General features: G+C 37.4%; 4 protein-coding genes across 4 annotated transcripts; 1 reads left to right on the forward strand and 3 right to left on the reverse strand.

Annotated features, from left to right (window-relative positions):
* Window positions 1-3,003, reverse strand: LOC103961467 (cytochrome P450 78A5). The gene is made up of 2 exons (XM_009374014.3): window positions 1,955-3,003; window positions 1-865 (listed from the first exon to the last, which is right to left on the reverse strand). The coding sequence occupies exons 1-2, from the start codon at window positions 2,936-2,938 to the stop codon at window positions 245-247; spliced, it is 1,605 nt and encodes a 534-aa protein (XP_009372289.2). The 5' UTR covers window positions 2,939-3,003; the 3' UTR covers window positions 1-244.
* Window positions 3,004-10,454: 7,451 nt separating this feature from the next.
* Window positions 10,455-13,239, reverse strand: LOC103929941 (mitochondrial import receptor subunit TOM20). Its single transcript, XM_009339204.3, has 6 exons — window positions 13,078-13,239; window positions 12,833-12,911; window positions 12,527-12,696; window positions 12,388-12,435; window positions 11,691-11,789; window positions 10,455-10,790 (listed from the first exon to the last, which is right to left on the reverse strand). Exons 1-6 carry the CDS (start codon window positions 13,174-13,176, stop codon window positions 10,665-10,667), a joined length of 621 nt encoding a protein of 206 aa, XP_009337479.1. The 5' UTR covers window positions 13,177-13,239; the 3' UTR covers window positions 10,455-10,664.
* Window positions 13,240-14,358: 1,119 nt separating this feature from the next.
* LOC103961505 (retrotransposon-like protein 1) lies at window positions 14,359-15,588 on the forward strand. Its single transcript, XM_018650939.2, has one exon. The coding sequence runs from the start codon at window positions 14,511-14,513 to the stop codon at window positions 15,444-15,446; it is 936 nt and encodes a 311-aa protein (XP_018506455.2). The 5' UTR covers window positions 14,359-14,510; the 3' UTR covers window positions 15,447-15,588.
* Window positions 15,589-16,169: 581 nt separating this feature from the next.
* LOC103961469 (65-kDa microtubule-associated protein 8) lies at window positions 16,170-20,395 on the reverse strand. Its single transcript, XM_009374016.3, has 11 exons — window positions 20,124-20,395; window positions 19,811-20,014; window positions 19,399-19,656; window positions 19,090-19,302; window positions 18,652-18,807; window positions 18,419-18,578; window positions 18,169-18,320; window positions 17,989-18,076; window positions 17,640-17,713; window positions 17,023-17,097; window positions 16,170-16,837 (listed from the first exon to the last, which is right to left on the reverse strand). The coding sequence occupies exons 1-11, from the start codon at window positions 20,205-20,207 to the stop codon at window positions 16,514-16,516; spliced, it is 1,788 nt and encodes a 595-aa protein (XP_009372291.2). The 5' UTR covers window positions 20,208-20,395; the 3' UTR covers window positions 16,170-16,513.
* Window positions 20,396-22,587: the final 2,192 nt, after the last annotated feature.

Here is a 22,587-nt window from a genome sequence, read left to right on the forward strand (position 1 = left end):
AAAGTTCAAACCACTAGCTTTTATAAAATAGTCAAAACAATATTTTACAGTGTTCATGAGCCAAGGATTCCTTACATACATTTTTGTGTAGAGGTTTTGAGTGTCCTTTCCTAACCCCATTTTACTAGCCTCAGATACATTATGCAAACCACGCCCTAGCTACTTCGATCACTACTCACACCATCGTACAATTTTCAATCAGTGCACTGCATTATATTTCCCCTAATTATTCATAACCACTAGCTTAGCTAGCTTCATTAACTCGTAATGCACTGCGTGGGGCGACGCGGCATGCGAGTGGTTTCTTCATTTCGAGAGAGAGCCTCAAACACTCTGAAAGGTCTACAGGCTTTGCCGGTAACCACTTGAATTGGTGCAAAAGCCTAGCAAGCCACAAATGCACGGTAGCTAAACCCAACGCTTTGCCTGGGCATACTCTCCGGCCAGACCCAAATGGTGCGAGCCTGAGATCCGAGCCCATTATTGACACGTCCTCCTCGATGAACCTCTCAGGCCTAAACACCATCGGGTCCTTCCAGATGGATGGGTCATGGGTTATGGCCCACATATTGACCATCGCAGTTGTGCCAGCTGGGATAAAGACCTTGTCCACATGGACATCATGGACCGCAAGACGGGCCCATGATAGCAATGGGCCCGGAGGGTGCATTCTGAGAACTTCCTTGACTATGGCTTGCAGATAAGGCAGGTTTGGAAGGTCGGAGTCTCGCACGTGCCTCTTGTTCCCCACGTGTGTGTCAAGTTCTTGTTGTGCTTTGGCTTGGATGTCTTGGTGTAAGACTATCCTTGCCATAATCCACTCCAGAAGTATTGCAACCGTGTCCGTCCCTCGAAATATCATTTCCTGGATAATGTCACAAAACCAAAAGACAAAAAGGCTTGGTTAATTTAAGCACAGAAGATCTTATGGTTGTACTAGGAGCTAGGAGATCAAAATTATTAGGGAAACAAATCTTAGTATATATGTTAATTTAATCTAAATTAGTGCAATGTGCATGTTCCACCAAGAATCTTAAAGTCCCATGAAAAAAATGGTAAACAGGAAAGAGATCAACGTGGATAGCATAAAAGAGATATTTAATAATATAGGCCATATTTAGATAGAATTCGTACGGAGTATGATTTATTCCTAGTGGATAAGGGATAAAAATATCAATAATTAATCCCCAAGAACAAAAATAGCATGTGAAAGGTTCTCCATCATCTTATTGTGGCAATTTCTAATCTTAACTTAATGATGACGGAGTCTAAATCAATCTTCTTGATTACTTAGCAGCATTTAGCGTTGATATATTTGACAATAGTATTTGATTCAATGATTTAAAAAGAGTGATAAAAGACTGCCGAATCAAATTTAATACTTAAATACGTGCTGAAATTGAATTCAAACATACATTCAAGAAAAACCGACTCTAAATGGAACTATATTATAATTTAGAATCTTATGGTCAAATACCAAGTTAGCAGCTAGGGTATGGTGTTATTCAATCATGACTCTAGATAGCTTTTGCAGCAGGATCATGGATTGTCACTTTTTATAAAGTCCTAGGAACTATAGGGAAAAATATCCCCCATAATTAATGATCTGTCAAACGAACTATAATAAACTTAACAACAATTATTCACATGTATATAGATGATCGTTAATTTGTAAGTTGATAAGTTTTAGTATATGTAAATTAATAACTGGTAGTTATTCACATCTGTAAGGGTCATATAAAAATCTTATTCGAAATGTTAATCACATTTGTTATCGAAGCAATATATATCCGATTTTATGAATCTGTACATTTATTAAAGATATGATCATTATTATTTGATGCATGCAAAAATATATAAAATGACATGTATATATACATATACATATATATTGAGCAAATATAGTGAATTATATCAAGAACAATTTAAAGTTGAGAGATTTTTGATTGCTCACCCACAAAACAGCCACCATGTCTGAATCACTTAGTTTATCTTCTTCCGGCAAAGCTAGCAAAGCACTGAGAAAGTCACTGCCGCCACCGAAATCTCCTGCTCTTATTCTTTCCCTCACAATTTGCCCCACCACACACTTCACCTCAGCCGCCAATTTGTGACACTCCCTCTTCACACCATAAAAGTCCAAAAACCTCAAGGGAAAATAATCCTCCAGATTAAACCTAGAAATCAAGTCGTACCCTTGTTTAACTAGCAACATTAACGTTAGATTAGTACCAACCTCCTTCTCTAAACCTAAATAATTAGTGCCAAAAACACTCTGGATTATGTTATCCAAAGAACCCTTTTGCAATATTGCTTTTAATCCCACAACCCTATTTTCCTTCATCTCATCCCAAATTGTCAACACCATTTCATCAGCCACTTTTTGCCTTAGGATTTCTAGGCCTCCGATTCTCTTTGGTGAAAACATATGGACGGCTGCTATCCTGCGCAGGTGGCGCCAATATGTTCCTGAAGGAGCAAACCCTATGGCGCGCTCAAACATTAGCAACTTAGCTGATTGCTTGATCGGACGGTCGGAAAATGACGAGCCTCCTAGGATTTGCCTAGCAGTGTCAGGATGGCTGCTGATGATGACACGAGTAGTACCTAAGCTGAATGCCATGAGCCTGGTTGCCTTGAGTGAAGTTGCCATAGTGGAGAGTTTTTGGTGGGCAAGAGAACCCATATGATGGGGTAGGAATCCTAGTATGGGCCACCCAGCTGGTCCCCGGAGGCTGGAACCGTTTTGAGAGTTTTGGGCATGACTGTAACATGACCATGCAAAACCTCCGGGGACGAGACAGTGGCATAGAGAGACAAGGAAAAGGTATAAGAATGAGAGGAGGAAGAGAGTGAGAGTGAGAGAGTTCGAGTACGACGTCGTACCCCCAAACCAAAAGACTAAGATTGAAAGGTTGGCTAGCACGAAGAGTTTCATAACTATAACTATTTGAAGTTAAGCGGGGAAACTCTAAAAGCTAGTGGAATTGCCTAGAAACGGACATTTGTCATGAGGATGGAGTGTGGGTTCATTTGAATATATAGTACGTGGGAAGTTGATTAGGGTTAAGGGCCTAGGTCAGTTTGTTAACCATGGTTAAGCATACCCAAGCTAAGGACCATTTCCATCTTGTTAACAGTTAATATATATTATTCATCTTTAAAAATGTTACTCGATCTTATTGAATGTTGTTCACTAACATATATAACACGTAGAATAATAATATTGTGTAGTAATATATCGAGTGCACATAAAAATTTTACGTTATATTTATAATTAATAGTTACAGAATCTGTATTTTGGAGTAAGGCCAAATAGGTTTCACATGGGTTTCACGTCGAACCCACAATTTGGAATTATATCCCACCTCAAATCAAAATCACAATCACGAATCCTAGCCTTTTGTTTTTTTTGTAGATTTCCCGAAAACAACTTCACGTTTGAAGATACAAGAAGATGCATATTGTTCAATATCTTAGTGAATAGGCGTTGGGTTTCTAACTTTTCATTCATGCTTCTTGGGTTCGAAACTCTATATCTTTTAAATTATTTTAATAGTTTCGAACCCTTCCATATTAATAATAAATTAAAAAAAAAAAAAATCCAAGAAGACCATTAACGACCCTGTTCAATGTATTATTTTTGCCTCATACCCATTAAGGGCAACGACCACATGATGTGTATATCGTAGGTTGATAATGGCATGTGTTTGAAGATATATTTGTTCTCATCAAACATGAGAAAATTTTGAATGTGACAAATACATAGTGGTATAATGATAATTATTTCCGTGTTATAAGTTATAATATAGGTGTACAATATTATCGATACGCTTGCTCATGGTGAGCAATTATCAGTTTTTGTTATAGAGTTGTACGCGCTCAAGGTTGGATTGTTTCCAACTCATGAAGATTTTCTCCCTTATAGCAACTGAAACAAATTGTTTGGAAGCGATTCAGTTAGTGAACTCACTAGCATTGACTGTTGATGGTATATTGGTGTACGATATTCGAAATTTGATGGTGTATTGGTATATTGTAAGTGTTATGTCAAAAGAGTCGAATATGGTGGCATACAAGACGCTTGTTATGCGGTGCGTGCGAGAGGTTTTTTTCTTTTTGATAATTAGTTTTGCAATTGTAAAAAGAGCGTGGTGTTTTTTCCCTTGTTCGGAAGTTTTCACAATTAATTTTCTCCGATACTATTTTTACAAAAGCATATAAGATTACTGAATAACTGTATATATCATAACACAAATACAATGATAGATGTTATTAACAGTGTGACGGTCACGCTGAAAACTTATCATGAAAGTATGAAACACAACAGCGAGTGCCCACCATGAAACTGCCGGGTTGTCACCTTGGAGGCTTGGACAATATTTTAGCTTGTGAAAATAAAAGCCAACGGTCCATAATCTATTCAAAGCAGCTGGAATGCATTAACTCCGACATATCTAATTATCCACACTTGTGGTTAACAATATTCAGCTTTGTTTAAACTTAAAACCCAGCTAAATTAAATTACTAAATTCAACCTTCGATTCGACGGCTGTGTCGGTAGGCGTGGGCCACACATTTAAAAATACTTTTTATACCGCTACTTAGTACTACAGTTTAATATTATTCCTCTTTATTTGTAAGTGAGAGATTTTTAGTTCAATTCTGCCAAAAGCAAATTCGAACTAAATTATCATGGCTAGCTCATTATAAGATTTAATGCACTCTCTCACCCCTTTATGTTGATAATATCGTATGTATTAAAAAATAATACTAATATTTTGTATATTAATTTTATAACTCTTGACCTTCTTTAATGTTGTTTAGTGGGATCTGGCTTCTCTGCCCTCCTACATCCCATACACTTCCATTTCCTCCTATTTGTGTGATCACGATTAAGTTACGTCAATATTTTATATTACTATTGCTTTTTGTCTTATTATCTCTATAAAAAAAAATCAATATAAAATATTGACGTGGCTTGACCGTGACCGCACAAAATAAGAAGGGATGAAAGTGTACGGGAAGTGGGAGGAGAGAAGCCGGATCCTGTTTAGGCCTGGTTTGGTATTGTTGTGCTTTGAAAAAAAGCTAATTCTGCTGTGCTGTGAGAATAAGTAGCAGAGTGTTTGGTAAATTTTTTTGTAAAAGTGCTTTTGAAAAAAAAAAAAAATAGTATTATAGTATTTGGTAAACTTTTATGTAAAACAAATGTGAAAAAAACTGGTTTTTCAAAGCTGGGTTTTGCAGCTTCTTGTTTTTGACTTTTTTTTCATCCAAAATTGTGAAAAAAAGCTGAAGCTGAATGTTTACCAAACACAAAAACAGCTCCCAGCTTTTTTTGATACCAGCTTTTTTCAGAATCATCTCAGTACCAAACCAAGTCTTAGTGAGCCCAATTGCTGCGTTCCCGTTATACGTTAGATTTGCCACTCATATTAGAATAGTTAAAAATCGCAAAGAGCCCGTGTGCTTCCGGCTGATTCTGATTTCTGAGACCAAATCTAAAATTTTACGCCTCAACTCTAAATTACCCAAGTAATTGCGAACCACCGAGGCTTTCCGGATGATTCTTTGCAGCTCGATGCACATGCCACCACCGAATCGTTTCCAACCACGTTATTTACAAGACACCTCTTACAAAACATTGCTTGTATTTTGATCCTGGTTAATCCCACGCCGCTCCCTATATCCATGAGTAGCGCCTACTCCTTGCAAGCAATACCAAAATTCTGATTCCGTTGGAAACTAAGGCAGCTCTACCAATGTTTCTCTCATTGGGGGCTACGCGTGTGCTATGATGTTTACATAGAAAGCAACATTCCTAAGTATTACATATAATTACAATAAAAAAAACTCAATTGAGACCAAAATTATGTTTTGGGACGAACATAAAATTGTGGGCAGTGAAAGATGGTAGGGAAATGGATTGGTAATTCAAGCAGGATTTTAACCCTTTCTTAGTCGGAGCCCAGCATTCAACCTGATACAGATGACCATTCCAACTATCCGACCCAGTATCGATACAAGCATGCAACGCACAATTTCCGAAGCATGTTATGTCGTTCAGACTGTTAATAAGTCTCACCATTACGGGAAAACTCGCAAAATCAATGATCCAGATTGACAATCTAAAAACCACGGCTAAAAAGTATGCACAATGTCTCGCAAAATCTATAACAAAACCTCACAACAAATTGATGCAATTTCAATTCCGTTGCAGCCTAACCATTCAGTACAATACAAGCATGATAAGTTCCCGTGGAATACGGATGCAGAAAGAGCAAGTTTTCACAGATCATTTTGTAAAAGATTCACAAAGTACACACAAAAGAGATATTCCCCCCTTAATTTAATTCCCAAATTCCTGCACGCGCAATATAAAGGCTTCCAAACCACATACTAAGTAAACTAATCACATATCAAAACCAGCTTTAGTATTTAAAATCCAAAGCCAGAAAGACAAGCCCTCCCTCAACCAAATACAGAAAGCATACAACCCATTTGCATCAAAATATATACGAAAATGTACTATCTCAACCGACTTTCAAGAGAATTTAGCCGACGCTAGCATCCAATACTTGATTTACCAATCAGATTAAAGGTTGCTCTCAATCCAAAAGCACCCGATATCACTGGGGCCTATCAACAATAAACTATAAAGGAGGCAAAGCAAATGACCATAAAGATAGTAAAATTAAAATCCCACAACACCGAGGGAAGGGGCGTGGAAGCCTCTCCTCCATCAAAGTCTCATTAAACTATGAATTATTAATGATCATGAGGACTCTACTTTGCTCAAAGCACGACAGGCCGATGATAAACAAATCAATACAACTTGAGCAACCTAATAACTCCCTTATAGGTGAAAAGAGAAAAATATATTGAACTATGAGCAGTGTTTTAAAAGAATTAAATCTCAGACACAGACCACCAATTGGTATTCAACCAATGGGGATCAATCAAAGAGGACACAAGAAGTAGGGAGTCTTTGCGACAGAAACTATATTTTCCATAGTCCTGTAGGGCTCTCCCCAGTACTAGCCAGACTCTTCTGGGAGGATCTCTTAGAATAAACCCTTAAAAAATGCAACCAAAGTGGAACACTTAGCTAACCATTGCTGCTTTTTAACATTATCAAAGTATTTTCCTAGCATCTACGCAACAACCAGCCAAGATATATTAAGGACTAAAAGCATATTATAGTCTAGAGAGCATCTTTTGTTTCCACTAATGGCAAGGTGTCCAATGCGTATATGACACCTTACCCACTACTACATACCAATAATGGAATGTGGTAGCACTACTACATACCAATAATAGAATGTGGCAGCAGGTCATACAGAAGAAGGAAACAACCTTGATACCGACAAGGGGTGAAGTTTTTTTTAATAATTAAACACGATAATGCATCCTGGATTCTGCAAATCATCCCTACAGGCACCCCGCTTCAATCACTCAACCCAGTTCTTTCAAAGACTTTTTACCAGTTAATCTATTAGGCTTCCCAACATGACTATTTTTCGAGTGAGGTAAAAGGGATAGTCTACTCCTATCTCTATGATAAAACGTTTGGCTCAGAGAGTTTGACCCTAGTTAATTTTTCTCGCACAAAAAGAAAACAATTTCATCTCTGTCATCAGAACTGCAAGCAAATGGCCTCCTTCAAAATATTAGATGACATTGACATTTGATAAACAATATGAACAGGAGAAAATTGGAGCAATAGTCCCTGAACTTTGGCCCAATTGGAGCTTTGGTCTGTAAACTAAAAATCTGTGAGTAGTGGTCCATGAACTTGTTATAATGAGGAGCAATGGTCCTTTTGGCTAACTCTATTAGAACTTCCATTCATTTTTTGTCCCTTTAAACCTTTTATTTTGAATGGAAGTTCTAACGGAGTTAGCCAAAACCTCAAGTGAGCTAAAGTCTAGGGACCATTGCTCCAATTACCTCTATAAACAACTTTAGGGCCACAAAACACGAACCAGAATTAGATATGACAAAATAAATAAAGGACGGTGTTAGGTTTACAAAGAGTTTTACACTTTGCCTAACAAAGAGTTACAATTTCCCAAGCCTAGAACATTGTCGGAGAACTGCAAATTTATGAGGACAAGAACATCAAAGTTCATAAAGATTGGGGCTCAAAATGTTCTTATTATAGTTTAAACTAAGAGAATCATTACTTTGAAGGTCAATGATTGTTAATATAAAAAACTGAATGTACAAAAATAAGATATTTACTGAAAAAAGCTGTGTTCCCAACAAAATTGGTTCCACAGTGACCAAACCAAGAACCAAAAGAAAGAGAATCAGAAATAAAATAGGTCTCAATAGATTATCCACTGCTTTATTTCAAAGGATTTGGCCTCACTACTTTTCTCAGACATCATTTCCTGTACTAGATATGCCCTAATAAGTCTTATCCCGAGTAGAAGTTATCATTAACTCGGTCCGCATTGTAGTCAACTCAATTATTGAGGATACTTGAGTGTTGACTGTTGAGACAATAGATTTATAGCTAAAAAATGATTGAGATTTGCAAGTAAAAAGAACTGTTTACGAAGCTAACTTTAAGTTTTCAAGCACACAACATATTTCTACCTGTAATTTTAGCTTCCAGGGCTTGGTCTTACACATGATGAGTCAAATAACTGGTAAGAAAAGCATAAGAACCCTATTTCCATGGAAGTGGGAGATTTCTAATGGTCCAATGATCAAAGTGAACATGCTAGTATGTGCCTGTATAAGAGTTTACAATGTAAAACATGAGAGGCGTACTCTTAGCCTATAAGAGGACGTTCAGAACAAAATAATGGCCTTGAGATAATATATCCGACCAATATTATACTTCCCCTCATTAAAGATGTTTAACAACTGAATCCCTAGTTTTATATTTACCACTAGCAAGTGGCAGCCTCCCTACGTGTATATTATATTTACCACTTATGGTTTAGCGCACCTGTTTATTTGTGTAGTCCATGTATTTCCAAAAAGAATAACAAGATTACTTTTTTCACATGCTCAATTTTCTTTCTAAGAAAACATCTAATCATTCATGTAGAGGAACATCTCATCTTGAAAGATTATAATGAATATGTCAGAGTGCATTATAATTATTATCTTTCATGAATAAATCATATTGCACAAAACATGATTTCCATTAATTCCAACTTCTTTTAAAATAAGACTTAGTTCTATCATGATTGCATCAAGCTCATCATAAAAAAGTAACTTAGTATTTTACCAAATTATATGCTTTAGACACTTAACAATGATGATATATTAATAATTAGTTTCCGGGTTAATAATTGATCCATTAGTGGAAAATCAAAATGTGCAACACCAGATTGTTTGAGCCATCTTAGTAAAATACTAAAATTACATTAGCAGCAGAAAATTCAAGTGGAGTAGTTTATATTTTCTTTTAAATGGAAAGTAATAATGAAAGACAACTCTTCATTCCCAGGTTTTCACTCAACTTTTATGTATGTCTGAAGTCTGAACCTAAGAAGACGACTGGTAGCTTCAAACAATAGCTTGACAAATATAAGCTTGTTTCCTTATTAACCTGAGGTGAAACATTACTACAAGTTAAACGAAAGAGTTATATACAAAAGGCCTGAACTCCACTTATTTAAAGAGAAAATAGCTACGTCCCTTAACAGTTTAAAGAATAACCAACTTTTACCAATTGGGAACTAAACCATCCTGGATTACCTGGAGAAGGTAAAAAAAACTGCATTTAAGTCTAAATTTCCTAAATCTCCAAAAGAACCAAAACCAAACCCCAAATTCTCTCTCCCCTTGTCTCATGCAAGAGAGAGAGGGGGGACTGAAAACTCCATTGACATCATTCACCAATTGCTTCAAAACTTTTTGCTAGCCAGATGACCCATAAAAAGAGGAGAGCAAACTCCGTTACTACCCGTTAACTTTGGTGCTGTTCCACTAGTACAATGACCACGACACTAATGCCAAAAAAAATAAGACAAATGGAGGGAGGGGAAGAGCGTTGATTGTGGAAAACTCGTCATGCTGCTGAGTATATCCTTGAAACATGCTGCCAATTTTCATACAAACTCAATTCAAATTTTTAGGCAGAGATTATGTCAGTGAAGGGCCTTCAGCACACATTCCAAAGATTGAGGTTCTTTTGACTTGTTTGTGTGTGGGTTCTGACTTATGAGAGATGGTGAGTTATCAGATTAAGGGTATTCTGTTATTCTTCAGTGAAGCTGGCTAGAATTACATGTTTTAAAAGGTTGGCTAATTCAGAACTAATAATAAAAGACAAAATTCTAGACCAGACCTCCCTAGCTTACGGATATATTACACCACCAAAAAAAAAATTACAAACCCTGAGAAAACCTATAAAGAGTACTAAAGAGCAAGGTAAAATAAGTAGGTCGATGGGAACATAAGCAAACCAATGAACAGACTATCCAATATTTGCAAGAGCAAACAATAATTCATATAAAAAATGATGTTCTAATTATCATAGCAACATAAAAAAGTTATGGTCAAAATCAACATGTAGTCAACATACCACATGATTTACTTGAATTACTACAGCTCAACCAGATGGATATCTTAAAGAAAATATTACCCTTCAACCAAATGCACTGGCAGGGTTACTTCCGTCTTATTCTAAATAAAGCTTATCTTGGGGGTGGTGGCGGCATGTGGGATTTTGCCATTCCAACCCATGCAACAATGCCAACAGCAAGGATAACCCATCCAAATATGTCATACTTCAGATCACTGCTCTTCTTGGTCTTAGAACTCTGGGATAAATAAACAATTTAATTAGAAGTTCCTATGAGAAAACTGAAGCATTCTTGCATCTGCACACTGAGAAATGTAAACTATCCTAAAGAAACTTATATATGCACTAATAAATATGCCTTCAAGCTAGTTTCAAAATATGGAAAAGATGCTACAAGTAACCGAAACCAAATAAAGAAGCTAATATTATAGTGATATTATGTGCTCATTCATGTGTGCTATCTATAGTTAGACACGATTTATCTAATGGTCTTTGTGTGTGTGTGTGTGTGTGTGATTCTAACCCTAACCACATCCAGTCAAAATTGAAAGCCATGTGCCATGCTCCATAACCTTTATGTCTTTTATGGTAGCAGTAACGTATTCATATCACGAGAATACAGTATGACATAACTGAATTAACAAAAAAATCCAACAGTAGTTTCGGAACTTATAATTTGTTAAACCAATCAGATCCCATATGACTGGTGACAAGGCAAATACAGTGTAATTTGATACAAAAAGAAGAGCAATATACTTGTCAATCACACTTCTAAATGGGGCAGCAGTGTTAACCGACGGTTACTATTTGAACGTAACATATGTAGACTTCAACCATTCTATAACATATACATATCTGGAAGCACGATAGTTCGCAATCAACCAGAAATATACATATTACAACCTTTAAATAGAATTGTAGTAGTAATTGAGCAGCAGGTTCCTAACCAAATAATAAGTTGAATGACAATATAAGAGAGTTGTTAAACATCTCAATACAAGGAAATTTAATATCAATGATTCAATATCAATTACATGACGGACAGCTAAAAACCAAACACAAAAACATTTGCGACAAACAACATGTTGATGTTGGAACGTATTGCACTTAGAATAAAGAAATAAATTGAGAATCTAACCTTTGTACTGGATGATGAAGGAGCAGGTCCCCCACCCAGAGTTTGCTGACCCAACGGTCCCAGTCCATGCTTATGGATTTCCATATGCAATTCTGGTGCCTATGGATACATGATCAACAATTACCTCTGTTGCACTTGCAATGTAAATTCAATACATAAAAATGTGTATTAAACCAACTACGACAACAATCTCCTAAAGTAAGTTGTTGGTACTCAGCTGGATAGAAGGTCCTAAAGTTATCAAATTTACAAAACATGATTGCTTCTGCCCAGCCATATACCCATAACCAACTAGATATACATATATACTTTTAAAGTAAAATGAAACTTCTGCCCAGCCATACCCGTAACCAACTAAATATATCCATGTATGGGTGCAATTTAGCATCCGTGACCCTTTCTAAACATTGTCATAGCCCAAAGTGGACCATTTATGAATAGTTTTAAAGTTTGAATTATCATAAGTCTACAAAGCCCCCTCCTTTTAACTTTATTACCTACTAAATTTGTCATGCCGTTGTATTACATACTAGGCCACCAAATATTTAACATTCCAATCAACCAAAATATTAACGTTAAATTCAAGTATCTCTAAGGTAGCCAAGCAATGTACGAGGTCAATCTACGAAAGTTACACAATACAATACTATAAATCACTAACAGAATACCCTGCCAAGTGGAATAACAATAGCAATACCTTAGATGTAACTTCTAAGGACTTCTGATAAAGCTCGTTACCGGGGTCCTACAAAATCAAACCCGCTGTCAATCCTCTCTCTGACTCTAGAATGCTCAAGTATAATATAATATAAAAACTCGGATATCCAATATATAACCTCATCGGCCGCCCTCTGGAAAAACTCAGTGGCCTTATCGAAATAAGGCCTTGCCTCGTCGAGATCAGGGGTCAGAAATGCAAAAGAGGTGTGGGCATTTCCTAGGCACCACAGAGCATCGTGCTTCGTGGGAATTATCTGCAAAGCCTCCTCCAGCTTCGAGATGCAATCTAACCAAAATTTCACGTTCAATTGAATACTCATTACAGAACACAAATTGCAATCGAAAATAGAAAATTGAATGGGAAAAAAACACCATAACAACTAATAATTAGGGTTTATGAAAACAAAATAATAAAAAATTACCAGTAATCATGCTCTTCGAATCCGCAATGCTCTGAAACTGCGACAATTCGAGCAGCGCTCCTCCCCATTTCGTCAAATTCTGCGGTAAAAAACACCACGGTTAATCCAAGCCAGGTGAAAATTGAAAGAGAGAGAGAGAGAGAAAGATGGAGAGAGAGAGAGAGAGAGAGAGAAAGATGGAGAGAGAGAGAGAGAAAGATGGAGAGAGAGAGAGAGAGAGAGAGAGAGGAGGAGAGAGTCCGAACATCGGCGTCGCGAGGGTTCTTGGCGTAGTTAACTTCGGCGGTTTTGCGAGTGTGCTCGAAGAGCAAGAGGCGATCGAAGTCTTCCTGGGAGAACTGCATGGCGGCTGACGGCGATTTTTGGTGCAAAATAGGTTAGTATGACTCACTCTCTGGCTCAGAGCAGAGAGTTAGGGTTTGTACTTTTTTTTTGGATGGGAGGAGGAAGAATAGTATACACTATACAACTTTGAGCTTTCGCGAGCGCGACACACCACGGCAGGATTTCGCGGTTGACACGTGTGTTATCTATCACTTGGCCTCGCGGGTCATGTGACCCGTCTTACAGCAATTTCAAGCCTTGCGGGAGAACAAGAGTATTTACGGTCCCCTTGGAAATACTTTTAAATGATTTTAAGCGTTTTTAGAGAAAATGCTTTTGAAATCACTCAGTAAAAATGCAAGTTTCTCCTAATAAGCACTTGAAGTGAAACAAGAGCATTTACGATTCGTTTGGAAATACTTTTAAATGACTAAAAGCGTTTTCAGAGAAAATGTTTTTGAAACCACTTAGTAAAAATGCAAGTTTCTCCTAAGAAGCACTTGAAAGTTGTTCTTACTAGAAGCACATAACTAGTGCTTCTTACAAAATTCACTTCAAGTGCACTATGTTTGGGTGAAGAAATTTAAGATTATTAAGGAATTTAAAAATGACGGAAATTGAAATGATGAAATTTTATTTTCTATAATTTGTAAATTTTCTTGTTTGGTTAACCTAAAAGAATAATGAAATTGAATATGGAATTTGTTATTTTTAAACTCTCAATCATAAAAATTGAGAAATGACACTTATTTACATAGAATTTAAACTTGGGATTTGGAGGTCCCAAATTCCAAGTTTTTTTTCCACGCATAAATCCTAAATTTCTATGTTTATGAATCCAAACAAGAGAATTAGTGTCTGTCAATTTATAAATCCTAACTTTTACCAAAATTCCATGTTTATTTCCCTCGTCTAAACATAGTGTTAAAATCCGAATACCTTGTTGAGGTTAAGGGCAATTCACAAGCCCTTTTGTCTCTTTTTAGGGCCCCCCCTCTTTGGGTTGCTCCTCCTCCTTATATGGGCCCTCTTCCTAAGCTCACCATCTCAAACCGATGTTTCTTGAGCCTTCTTGGTGGTGAAGTGGGCTCATTCGTGGGCTAACAGGTGGGGGTTCCACCACATCTAATAAAAAAAAAAACTCTCTTTTGGCGGGAACGACATTTCGCATGGCGGGTAGAAAACGTTTTTGCCCAAGTAGCCTTTGATTAAAGTTGCAAAGATCTATCAACTGTCACGACAAAATTGTCCATCCGAAACTTATCAACTGAATATTTCCCGCCAATTCAAAAACCTAAACATCGTATTTCCCCTTTTCCACCACTCATTCCGGACCAGAGCTTCGCTGCCATCAATGGCAGAAGAAGAGATCGCAGCTCGAGAGGAAGAGAACCCAGCAGGAGAAGAAGAAAACCCAGCACAAGAAGGAGAAGAGAACCCAGTACCGGAAGGAGAAGAGAACCCAGTACCAGAAGGAGAAGAGAACCCAGTACCAGAAGAAGAAGAGAACCCAGCACAGGAAGAAGAGAACCCGGTACCAGGAGAAGAGGAAGAGAACCCAGCAGGAGAACAAGAAGAAGAGAACCCAGTACCAGAAGGAGAAGAGAACCCAGTACCAGAAGAAGAAGAAGAGAACCCAGCACGGGAAAAAGAGAAGGCAGCAAAAGGAAAAGGGAAGGCAGTAGCAGAAGAACGGAACGCGAATCGGATCCGACCCGAATTTCCGAACGGTCGGGTCAAGAGGATAATGAAGCTGGACAGGGACATTAACAAGATAAACTCGGAAGCCTTACTACTCGTCTCGTGCTCCGCCCAGCTTTTCCTCGAATTCCTAGCGGAGCGGTCGGCGGAGGTCGCGACGGAGAGGAAGCGCAAGGTCGTGAAGCTCGAGCATATGCGAGTCGCAGTCAAGAGGCACCGCCCGACATGTGATTTCCTAATCGATGAGCTTACTGTGCCCTCTCAGCCGTCCGATCATCCGGCAACCGACCGGAGTCAAGGTCGCTCTGTCGTCAGTAGTTCAGCTCCAGCTAAACGAGACCGGAGCCGCACCGCTGCCGATAGACCAGCTCCAGCTGGTACTCGTCGGATCGATGGTTTCTTTCACAAGCTGGCAAAAAAATCCCCGATCCAGACAGAAGAAGCCCCGATTGAGATCGACGAAGCCTCAATTGAGACCGACGATGCCCCAATTGAGGTTGATGATGTTCCAATCGAGAGTGACGAAGCTTCAATTGAGAATGAAGAACCCCTAATTGAGGCCCACGAAGCCCCAATTGAGATCAACTAGTCATAAATCTTCGGTCTTTGTAGGTTGAAAAAAGAAACATTTTGTTTGGTCAGGTTGTAATGGTGAGAAATCAATGGACCAGGAGACTGATTACAACTTTTGTAATTATTTATCTAATTATCGAATGCATTTGATATTTTGATCTTGGTGGTTACTGATTACAATGTTGTGTATGCAAGTTTTGTTCTCATTGTCTTGTATGATATTTGAATCTGCTCGCTTCTTGTCATGATCATCGTCGAGAAGTGGGGTATCAAAACAGGAAGGAGGTATTTCATCTTTTAGTTTTGTTCATGAGAAGTGATTGAGCTTCCTGTTGTTTTTCTACGTACATGATATAGTAAATGGAGCAAATGCATTAGATTAGTGCATGAGCAACAGGAACAAACCTTTTGTTGATGACAGTCGAAGAGACGAAAAGCAGAAGGCATGTCCTTACATTTCTTACATACTTATAACAGCCAATCTTGTTCAAAGGAAATGGGGAAAAACTCTACCATTCTGCTTCCATGTATGTTTTGTGTTGTTCAAAACAGAAGTTCTTTACTTTCTGGCTTGTGTTCATATCCCAATTATTGCTTTATATTGTTCTAAATTCCGACAACCCTTTTTCTGTGCTTTCTGTTTTCCATTTATTTCTTATTTTTGAATTAGATTGGTCTTTTTATGCAATTTTTTCTTGTCCTGTTGAGATAAACACATTGTATGTATTACCAATCTTGATTGAATAGCTTAAATGAGAATCACAACAATCCTTGCAATATTACAGTCTGAAACCCATGATTTGCAAGCTGCTTAATGTTTTACTTTTTCTAACCTGCAGTGCAGGGTAGTAATAAGAAAACAATCTTAGAACTTATTTATTTTTATTTGCAATTACAGTTGTCTAAAAATTCTAGACTCTTCTGCCGGTACAGGGGTAATTCTTAAAATACTGTCTCTTTAGCTGAACTACTAAACTTATTCTTCTGGATGATCTATTAGGTCTTTCCGCGCTACTAGCTCTCATGCCTTTCTCCTCTATGTCCCTCCCCGTAGGACATGGCAATTGGCAAATCAGACATAATTCAGGGAGATTGTGGACCAGAAACCGTTGACATAACTGAAGCTGTTTCATCTCTAAGATGAGAAACAAGGCCAGGTCGAGCAAACATCTTTTGTCTGTGTACCTTCTTGCCTTCCTTTATAAAGGAAATTCCTTGAGGGGCTGAGTTTACACTGTTTGGTCCCAATTGCTGAAGGCCTAGTGAAAGCCTTCTGTTTAGAGGCATGGCGTTGCTAAAACCTCCGTTCAAAGTCCTGCTTGAAGTTCGCCTTGTACTGGTGCTTGGCCTGGTTATGAACAGATTTTCTTGCTCAACTACTACTTGGCTTTGGACCTTCTTCACTTCCTGTGAGGGAGAACTTGCCTCATCACATTGGTAAGTAATACATAGGCCAATAGACCATTATTGAATGAGAAATTATTCTATCGAGTTACATGCAAATATCTAGGAGGTCTAACTGGAAAACTGCAAACATAAAACAGTTTCTGCAGTCTGATAAACCTTTAATTGCATTGTCAAATAAAACTAACCCGTTGTCTTTGCTTATCCTCCTCCTTTTCCTGCCTTAGCACATTATACTCTTCCAACATTTCTAGGAGTGGTACCTGCATGACATGTTTTCCCTGAAATTGTAGTTGACTTGGACTACCAGTCTACCAGAGAGAGAAAGCATGGAAATTTTGAAGACAAATAAATACAGTGTAAAGATGGAAGCTACTGTGATATTCCGTGGAAGTACAAAACTTACAACATTCATAGAACCCTGGGACACTTAGGTCCATAATTTCTTGTCATCCTTAAAGGCTTAAACCATATTACATTCAGCTTTTGTATCTTCTATCAGATCGATTAATGTGTACGTGGCTATTTTCAGTAATATTCATGAAACAAGAGGTTGCATTTAACATATATATGTGCATTCAACTAACGTTTGAGGTCCACTGAACCAAGCGACAAAGAAAAGATTTTATGTTTGAGTGGAGAAAAAGTCTAACAAAAACACCAATCTCTTGAATTCAGGTTCTGAAATTTCAATTTATTCCTTGTTCTGAGTGATTTTCTTTGATTGTGGAAATTTGTTGAACACAAACTTCGTTTCAATACGGTATAGCATATTGTATGTATGGCATAGCAATTCTTTACGTACCTCATCATACAAGAAAGTTTTCTTTCTTTCTTCTTCCCAACTCTTAGTATTTGTTATTAGCAAATCCACCAAAGCTGCATTTATGATATTGTGAGAAAACTTATCTGTATTGGATCTCAGTAATGGTGTGATGCAAAAACATGGCACATACATTAAAGATTTCCGTTCTTCTTTGATTGATACCTAGGGAGAAACTGCAACTCATCTGGCTAAGATATTCTTATTAGCGTTACGTATGGCATCAAAGTTTAGTGTTTGTATGTAAACTTTGATTGGACCTATTACATATGACAATCCTGCTTCTGTTGTATGTGAATGCGTATAGCTAACAAACAGTTTTTGGATTTACCTGGGATTTTTTTGACTAATACTCGGGCACGTTCTGCACGTCTCAGGTTCTTGTGTGCACCTCTGCTGACTGAGTACCGGTTCTCATCCTAAAAGAGGTGCTCTTCATTAGTAAAACTGGAGTCTATGTGTGTACATATAAAGGTATGAGCCTACTATAAATGAAGATCCATATACTGACTCTACTGTATTCTTCCAACCAACGCTCCTCGTCACGTGCTAGCATCCACTTCTCCACCTTTTCCATGATAGTCATTCTGCTAGAAGCTTCTTCTTTTGCTCTTGATATCTGTTGATCCAAGCTCATTAGGAGATCTGCATGGTCAATCTCCCCTGTTGTACATCAAGTTAAGTTTACAGTCTACTTTATCCATAAAACAAAGTAAACCATCTTATTTCTTACGAAAGAAATGAAAATCACTGAGTCACACCAGAGTTGATGAGGTTAATAAGATTATCAATCTCTGATTGCAAAGGAATCTCCATGTGTGATTTATTGCATATCTCCTTGAGCTCATTCTGTTTCTTGAAAAATAGTTCTTTCATCTTGCTTGCTTTTAAGTGATCCAGTCTCTTGACTTCAGCTTCGGCCTTTTAAAACGAATTTGAATGATGTTATTACTCTTTTCCGATACAACGAATTACCATCAAAATTTATACTTGCCTGTTGTATTATATTTAGGGTCAGGCTTCCTGGATCTGATACTTCTGCCGATGAGAGTGATAATAAGCCAGTGACATGGGAAAACGATTGACGATCCTTATAGGGTGTGTCCATGAGATCCCATAAGTTCGTCAATGCTTTGCCAAGATAGTGAAGCTGAAAAAATATATACAGAAAGATATGATACTGATGCTTTATCTGACAAGTGAGATTGTATCTTGAAAATCCCAGAAGAATAGAGTTGTATATTGAAATGGAAAAATATGCGAAAATAGGAAAAATGAGAGAAGTTGAAATACCAAAACCATGGAATTTATGCTTGAGTTTACCATAACTTAGGCTACTTAGTCAGTTCTATGAATTTCTTTCTGTAATTATATCTCTCACAACTAAGATATATTTAGTGAGAACTGGTACAACTGCGTAGGTAATTGTCACCTTTTCGAGTCGCTTTTGCTTTTCTTCCTCTAGGGATTCAACTGTGCTGTTAAGTTTAGCCAAAATATTGTTGCTTATGTTTTTGGCCAACCCACATAATTCATTCAAGCTTGGATGAACCTTGGTGATAACCATTGAGGCTTCTGTTCCTAATATCGAAGACAAATTGTGGACTGCATCTATATATTTTTCGACTCTCATGAGCCTTTCATTCTGCAAGACAAACCAAAGAAGGAGATTTGAACTTATCATGTAGAAGGACATATTATTCGTTGTCCATGAAACAATTTCTGAACTACATTATGGTACCTTCTCGTTGTGGAGTGTTTGTAGTTCCGTCTGACACTCCTCTAGTTTCTTCAACGAAAGATCATTCTCATTCACCACAATATTTGATGATAAGTCTCCGTACTCTGACTGACCTGCTATTTCTGCAGAAATTTTCTGAATTTGCCCTTGTACTGCTCGAAACTTATTCACCCTATCTTTTTTCCTCAATCTCATCTCCCTCAATGCCGGCGTGAGTGAATCCAGCTGCTCTTTCAGCGTTCCCACCATTTTTTCTGGCTGATGAGATAAAATAAGAATCACCCCAAGAAAGTAAGAATTTCTTATATTTCCTCAAAGTTCACATATGTATATGAGTTCTATATTAACATGCATGCAATGTTAATAGTCATACTAATTTTACAGAGTTAACAGGTATTGCTAAATGATGTACCCGTCCAGGGAGAGACGGTTCGCCCAGCGACAGAAGAAGATGGGTAAACTCAGCCTCAGCTTCAGCCAACTCCTGGTGCAAGCGAGCTCTCGAGGTATTTGCAGCATCAACCTTCTTCCTATAAACCTCCAGACATTCTTGCTCTAAATCCAGCAGCACCTTCTCCCTTTCAAACTGATCTTGCCCAACTTCATTCCAAATCATCTGCTTTCATGTAAGTTAAACAAAACAGAAATTTAAAAGTCTCAGAACGAGAATCATTCAAAGGCATTAGTTAAGGAGCTTCTTCCGATAATGTAGAACGAAACCTTGCCTGCAATTCCTGAAGCAAGTATCCGCACGAAGTTTCCAAAAGCGTGGAGCTTCGCATTCCCATCGGCGTCTGAAACGAACCCATCTGACGTTTTTCTTTGTTTCTCCAGTGATCTAGGCAAACCTGGCATGCAGTGCAGCCAAGTAGAGGCAGTGCGGAAAGAGAAAGAACGTGGGATGTTCCTTGATAAGGCAGATGTGTTACGGTGGACCTCTTTGGGTATGAGTTTTGCTTAAAAGACAAGTGTGCCAAAAGGTAGGTAATGTCCAAGCTTTGAGTTCAAGGATCTCTGCAGTTTTTTGTTTTTACAACCCTTGAGCTTTTGTCGCTTTTGGTCGGTCTTTCTTTTTTTTTCCCTCTTTTATTATTTGAATAAAAACTTGAGGAGAAATGTTGTAGTTATGGTTTCTTATTCACAGGTGCACACCTGTTTATGCACCGCACCGTACCGCACTGACCATGCTTTGACTTAATTCCTAAGCAAACAAGAATGTAGTTCTGCCTTCACTGTTAACTGTTATAGTCTGTTTTCCTTGCTTTTTTTAGGTTCTAATTTGTATTAGTAACATTTGATTAGCAGCATTCCAGGTTGGGCCCTTCGTTACTTTATTTGGAAAATCTTCAGCTATGGATTAGCCCATTAACATTTTGATTGATCATTAGCCTTTTTCATTTTTTTTTTTACGTGAAGGTAACTCGAACTTAAGACTTTTCTGATATTTGGGAGAGTGTGCCACAAATTCATTTGAAAATACTTGTATGGAAATCATTACAACGCACAAGTGTTTTTTTTTTTTGTTAGTATGCACATGTGTGTTTAGTTGGTAGAAATCGTTGTTTAGCCCTTCTAGAAACCGTCTTAAACAGACTTTAAGATCCAATTCAAAATGCTTATGTAAAAATCACTTATAAACGCTTTTTGTAAGAAAGTTACAAGGTCTTTGAATCAAGGATTATTTTCAATTTTTTCTACAAAATGTTATCACATATGTTTTTTATTATATGAAAGCGCTTAACCATTCGCAACAAGTCTTAGAGCTCGTTTGAATATGCTTTTAAAATGACTGAAATTGTTTTTGGTGAAAATGTTTTTAGAACCAATATTTACTAAAAATGCAAGTGAATTCTTGAAAATCACTTAAAGTGCTTCCTTGAAGAAGCACATAACTGGTGCTTCAAGTGCTTTTGGAACCTAAAACTATTTTTTCTAAAAGCGCTTTCAGTTAGTTTAAAAGTACATCCAAACAAGCTATTAATTGCTAGTTGGTTGTGGTTGATTCATTAATAATCACACTAATAACATTTGTCTCTCTAATAAAATGTGGATGAGAAAATGCAACTTCACTAACCTGCATTAGGTGTGGGATTAAAATCTTAATAAGATGATTAGCACCACACTTAGAGCTAATTAGCAAAATCATAATGTGACAGTCTGTTGGCTTGTAAAGAGGATAAGATACCAAGAGTGGCTGTGGCTGTCACCCAAAGGAGACATAAAGTAGAAATTGAAACCGAGCTCAAGATCTGCCAAGAAGGAAAGAAAAAGAAAAGTTGAGCAACCCAATCTCTCTTCATATTACGCAAACTGGACTTGTCAGCTTTCAACCACGAGAGTTTGGGAAATCAAACTTGAGGAGTATTTTGTTCTACTCCACATGAGAATTGGTTTTCTTTGCGGTTGACAAGTAAGTGGGAAAACCTACAAAATAGCACATTACGATCTCTATTCTAGGAAAGAACTTAAATGAAACAGGTCTACAATTATTGTGACGTCGCGGACCATTTTTATAAGGTCATGTTGAGAGTCTTATACATGACCTTGTATTAGTGGTTCGGGATGCCACGATGATGATAAACATGTTTTATTTAACTCTTTTTTACTCTGAAGAGATATTACCGTATTATTGAAAATATATCATCATTTAAGTATCTTACTAATCACGTACTACAAAAGGAAGTTCAAAAATAAGTATCTACGTTAAATTTTAGGGTATTTTTCAAGTTGATATTCATTTGGGCTTATATGCTAGGAGAAAATGATCATTCAAAAAACGGGGTAGAAGCAAAGCCCAAATGCTAAGGTCACGTTAAGCACACCATAAACCATTACGTTAGTCGGACACATCCCCAATCGGTGGCCGGTAGCAAATCACAAGCATTTCCCAAATGTAATTAACACAGAATTTCCTTGTTTCCAAAAAAAATAAAAGCAAAATATATTTTTTTAAGTATATCGATATTTTTATACTAAGAGGATAAGGAGTTCGATTAAACCATACAATGGACAACCTAATTTAGTATCGATTTTGCCATCAATAGGATTCAAACCTAACACCTCTCACTTCCAAGTGAAGAGAAATACCATCAGACCGTAACACTAAATGGACAATTTAAAAAAAAAAATCAAAATGAAATAAAACCCACATTAATTTTATGTTTAAAATTTGGAATAGAAAATCTCCCA

This window comes from the organism of the source record quoted next, unplaced genomic scaffold (genome assembly GCF_019419815.1).
Source record: "Pyrus x bretschneideri cultivar Hongxiangsu unplaced genomic scaffold, Pyrus_bretschneideri_v1 Contig74, whole genome shotgun sequence".
NCBI classification, from domain to species: Eukaryota; Viridiplantae; Streptophyta; class Magnoliopsida; order Rosales; family Rosaceae; genus Pyrus; species Pyrus x bretschneideri.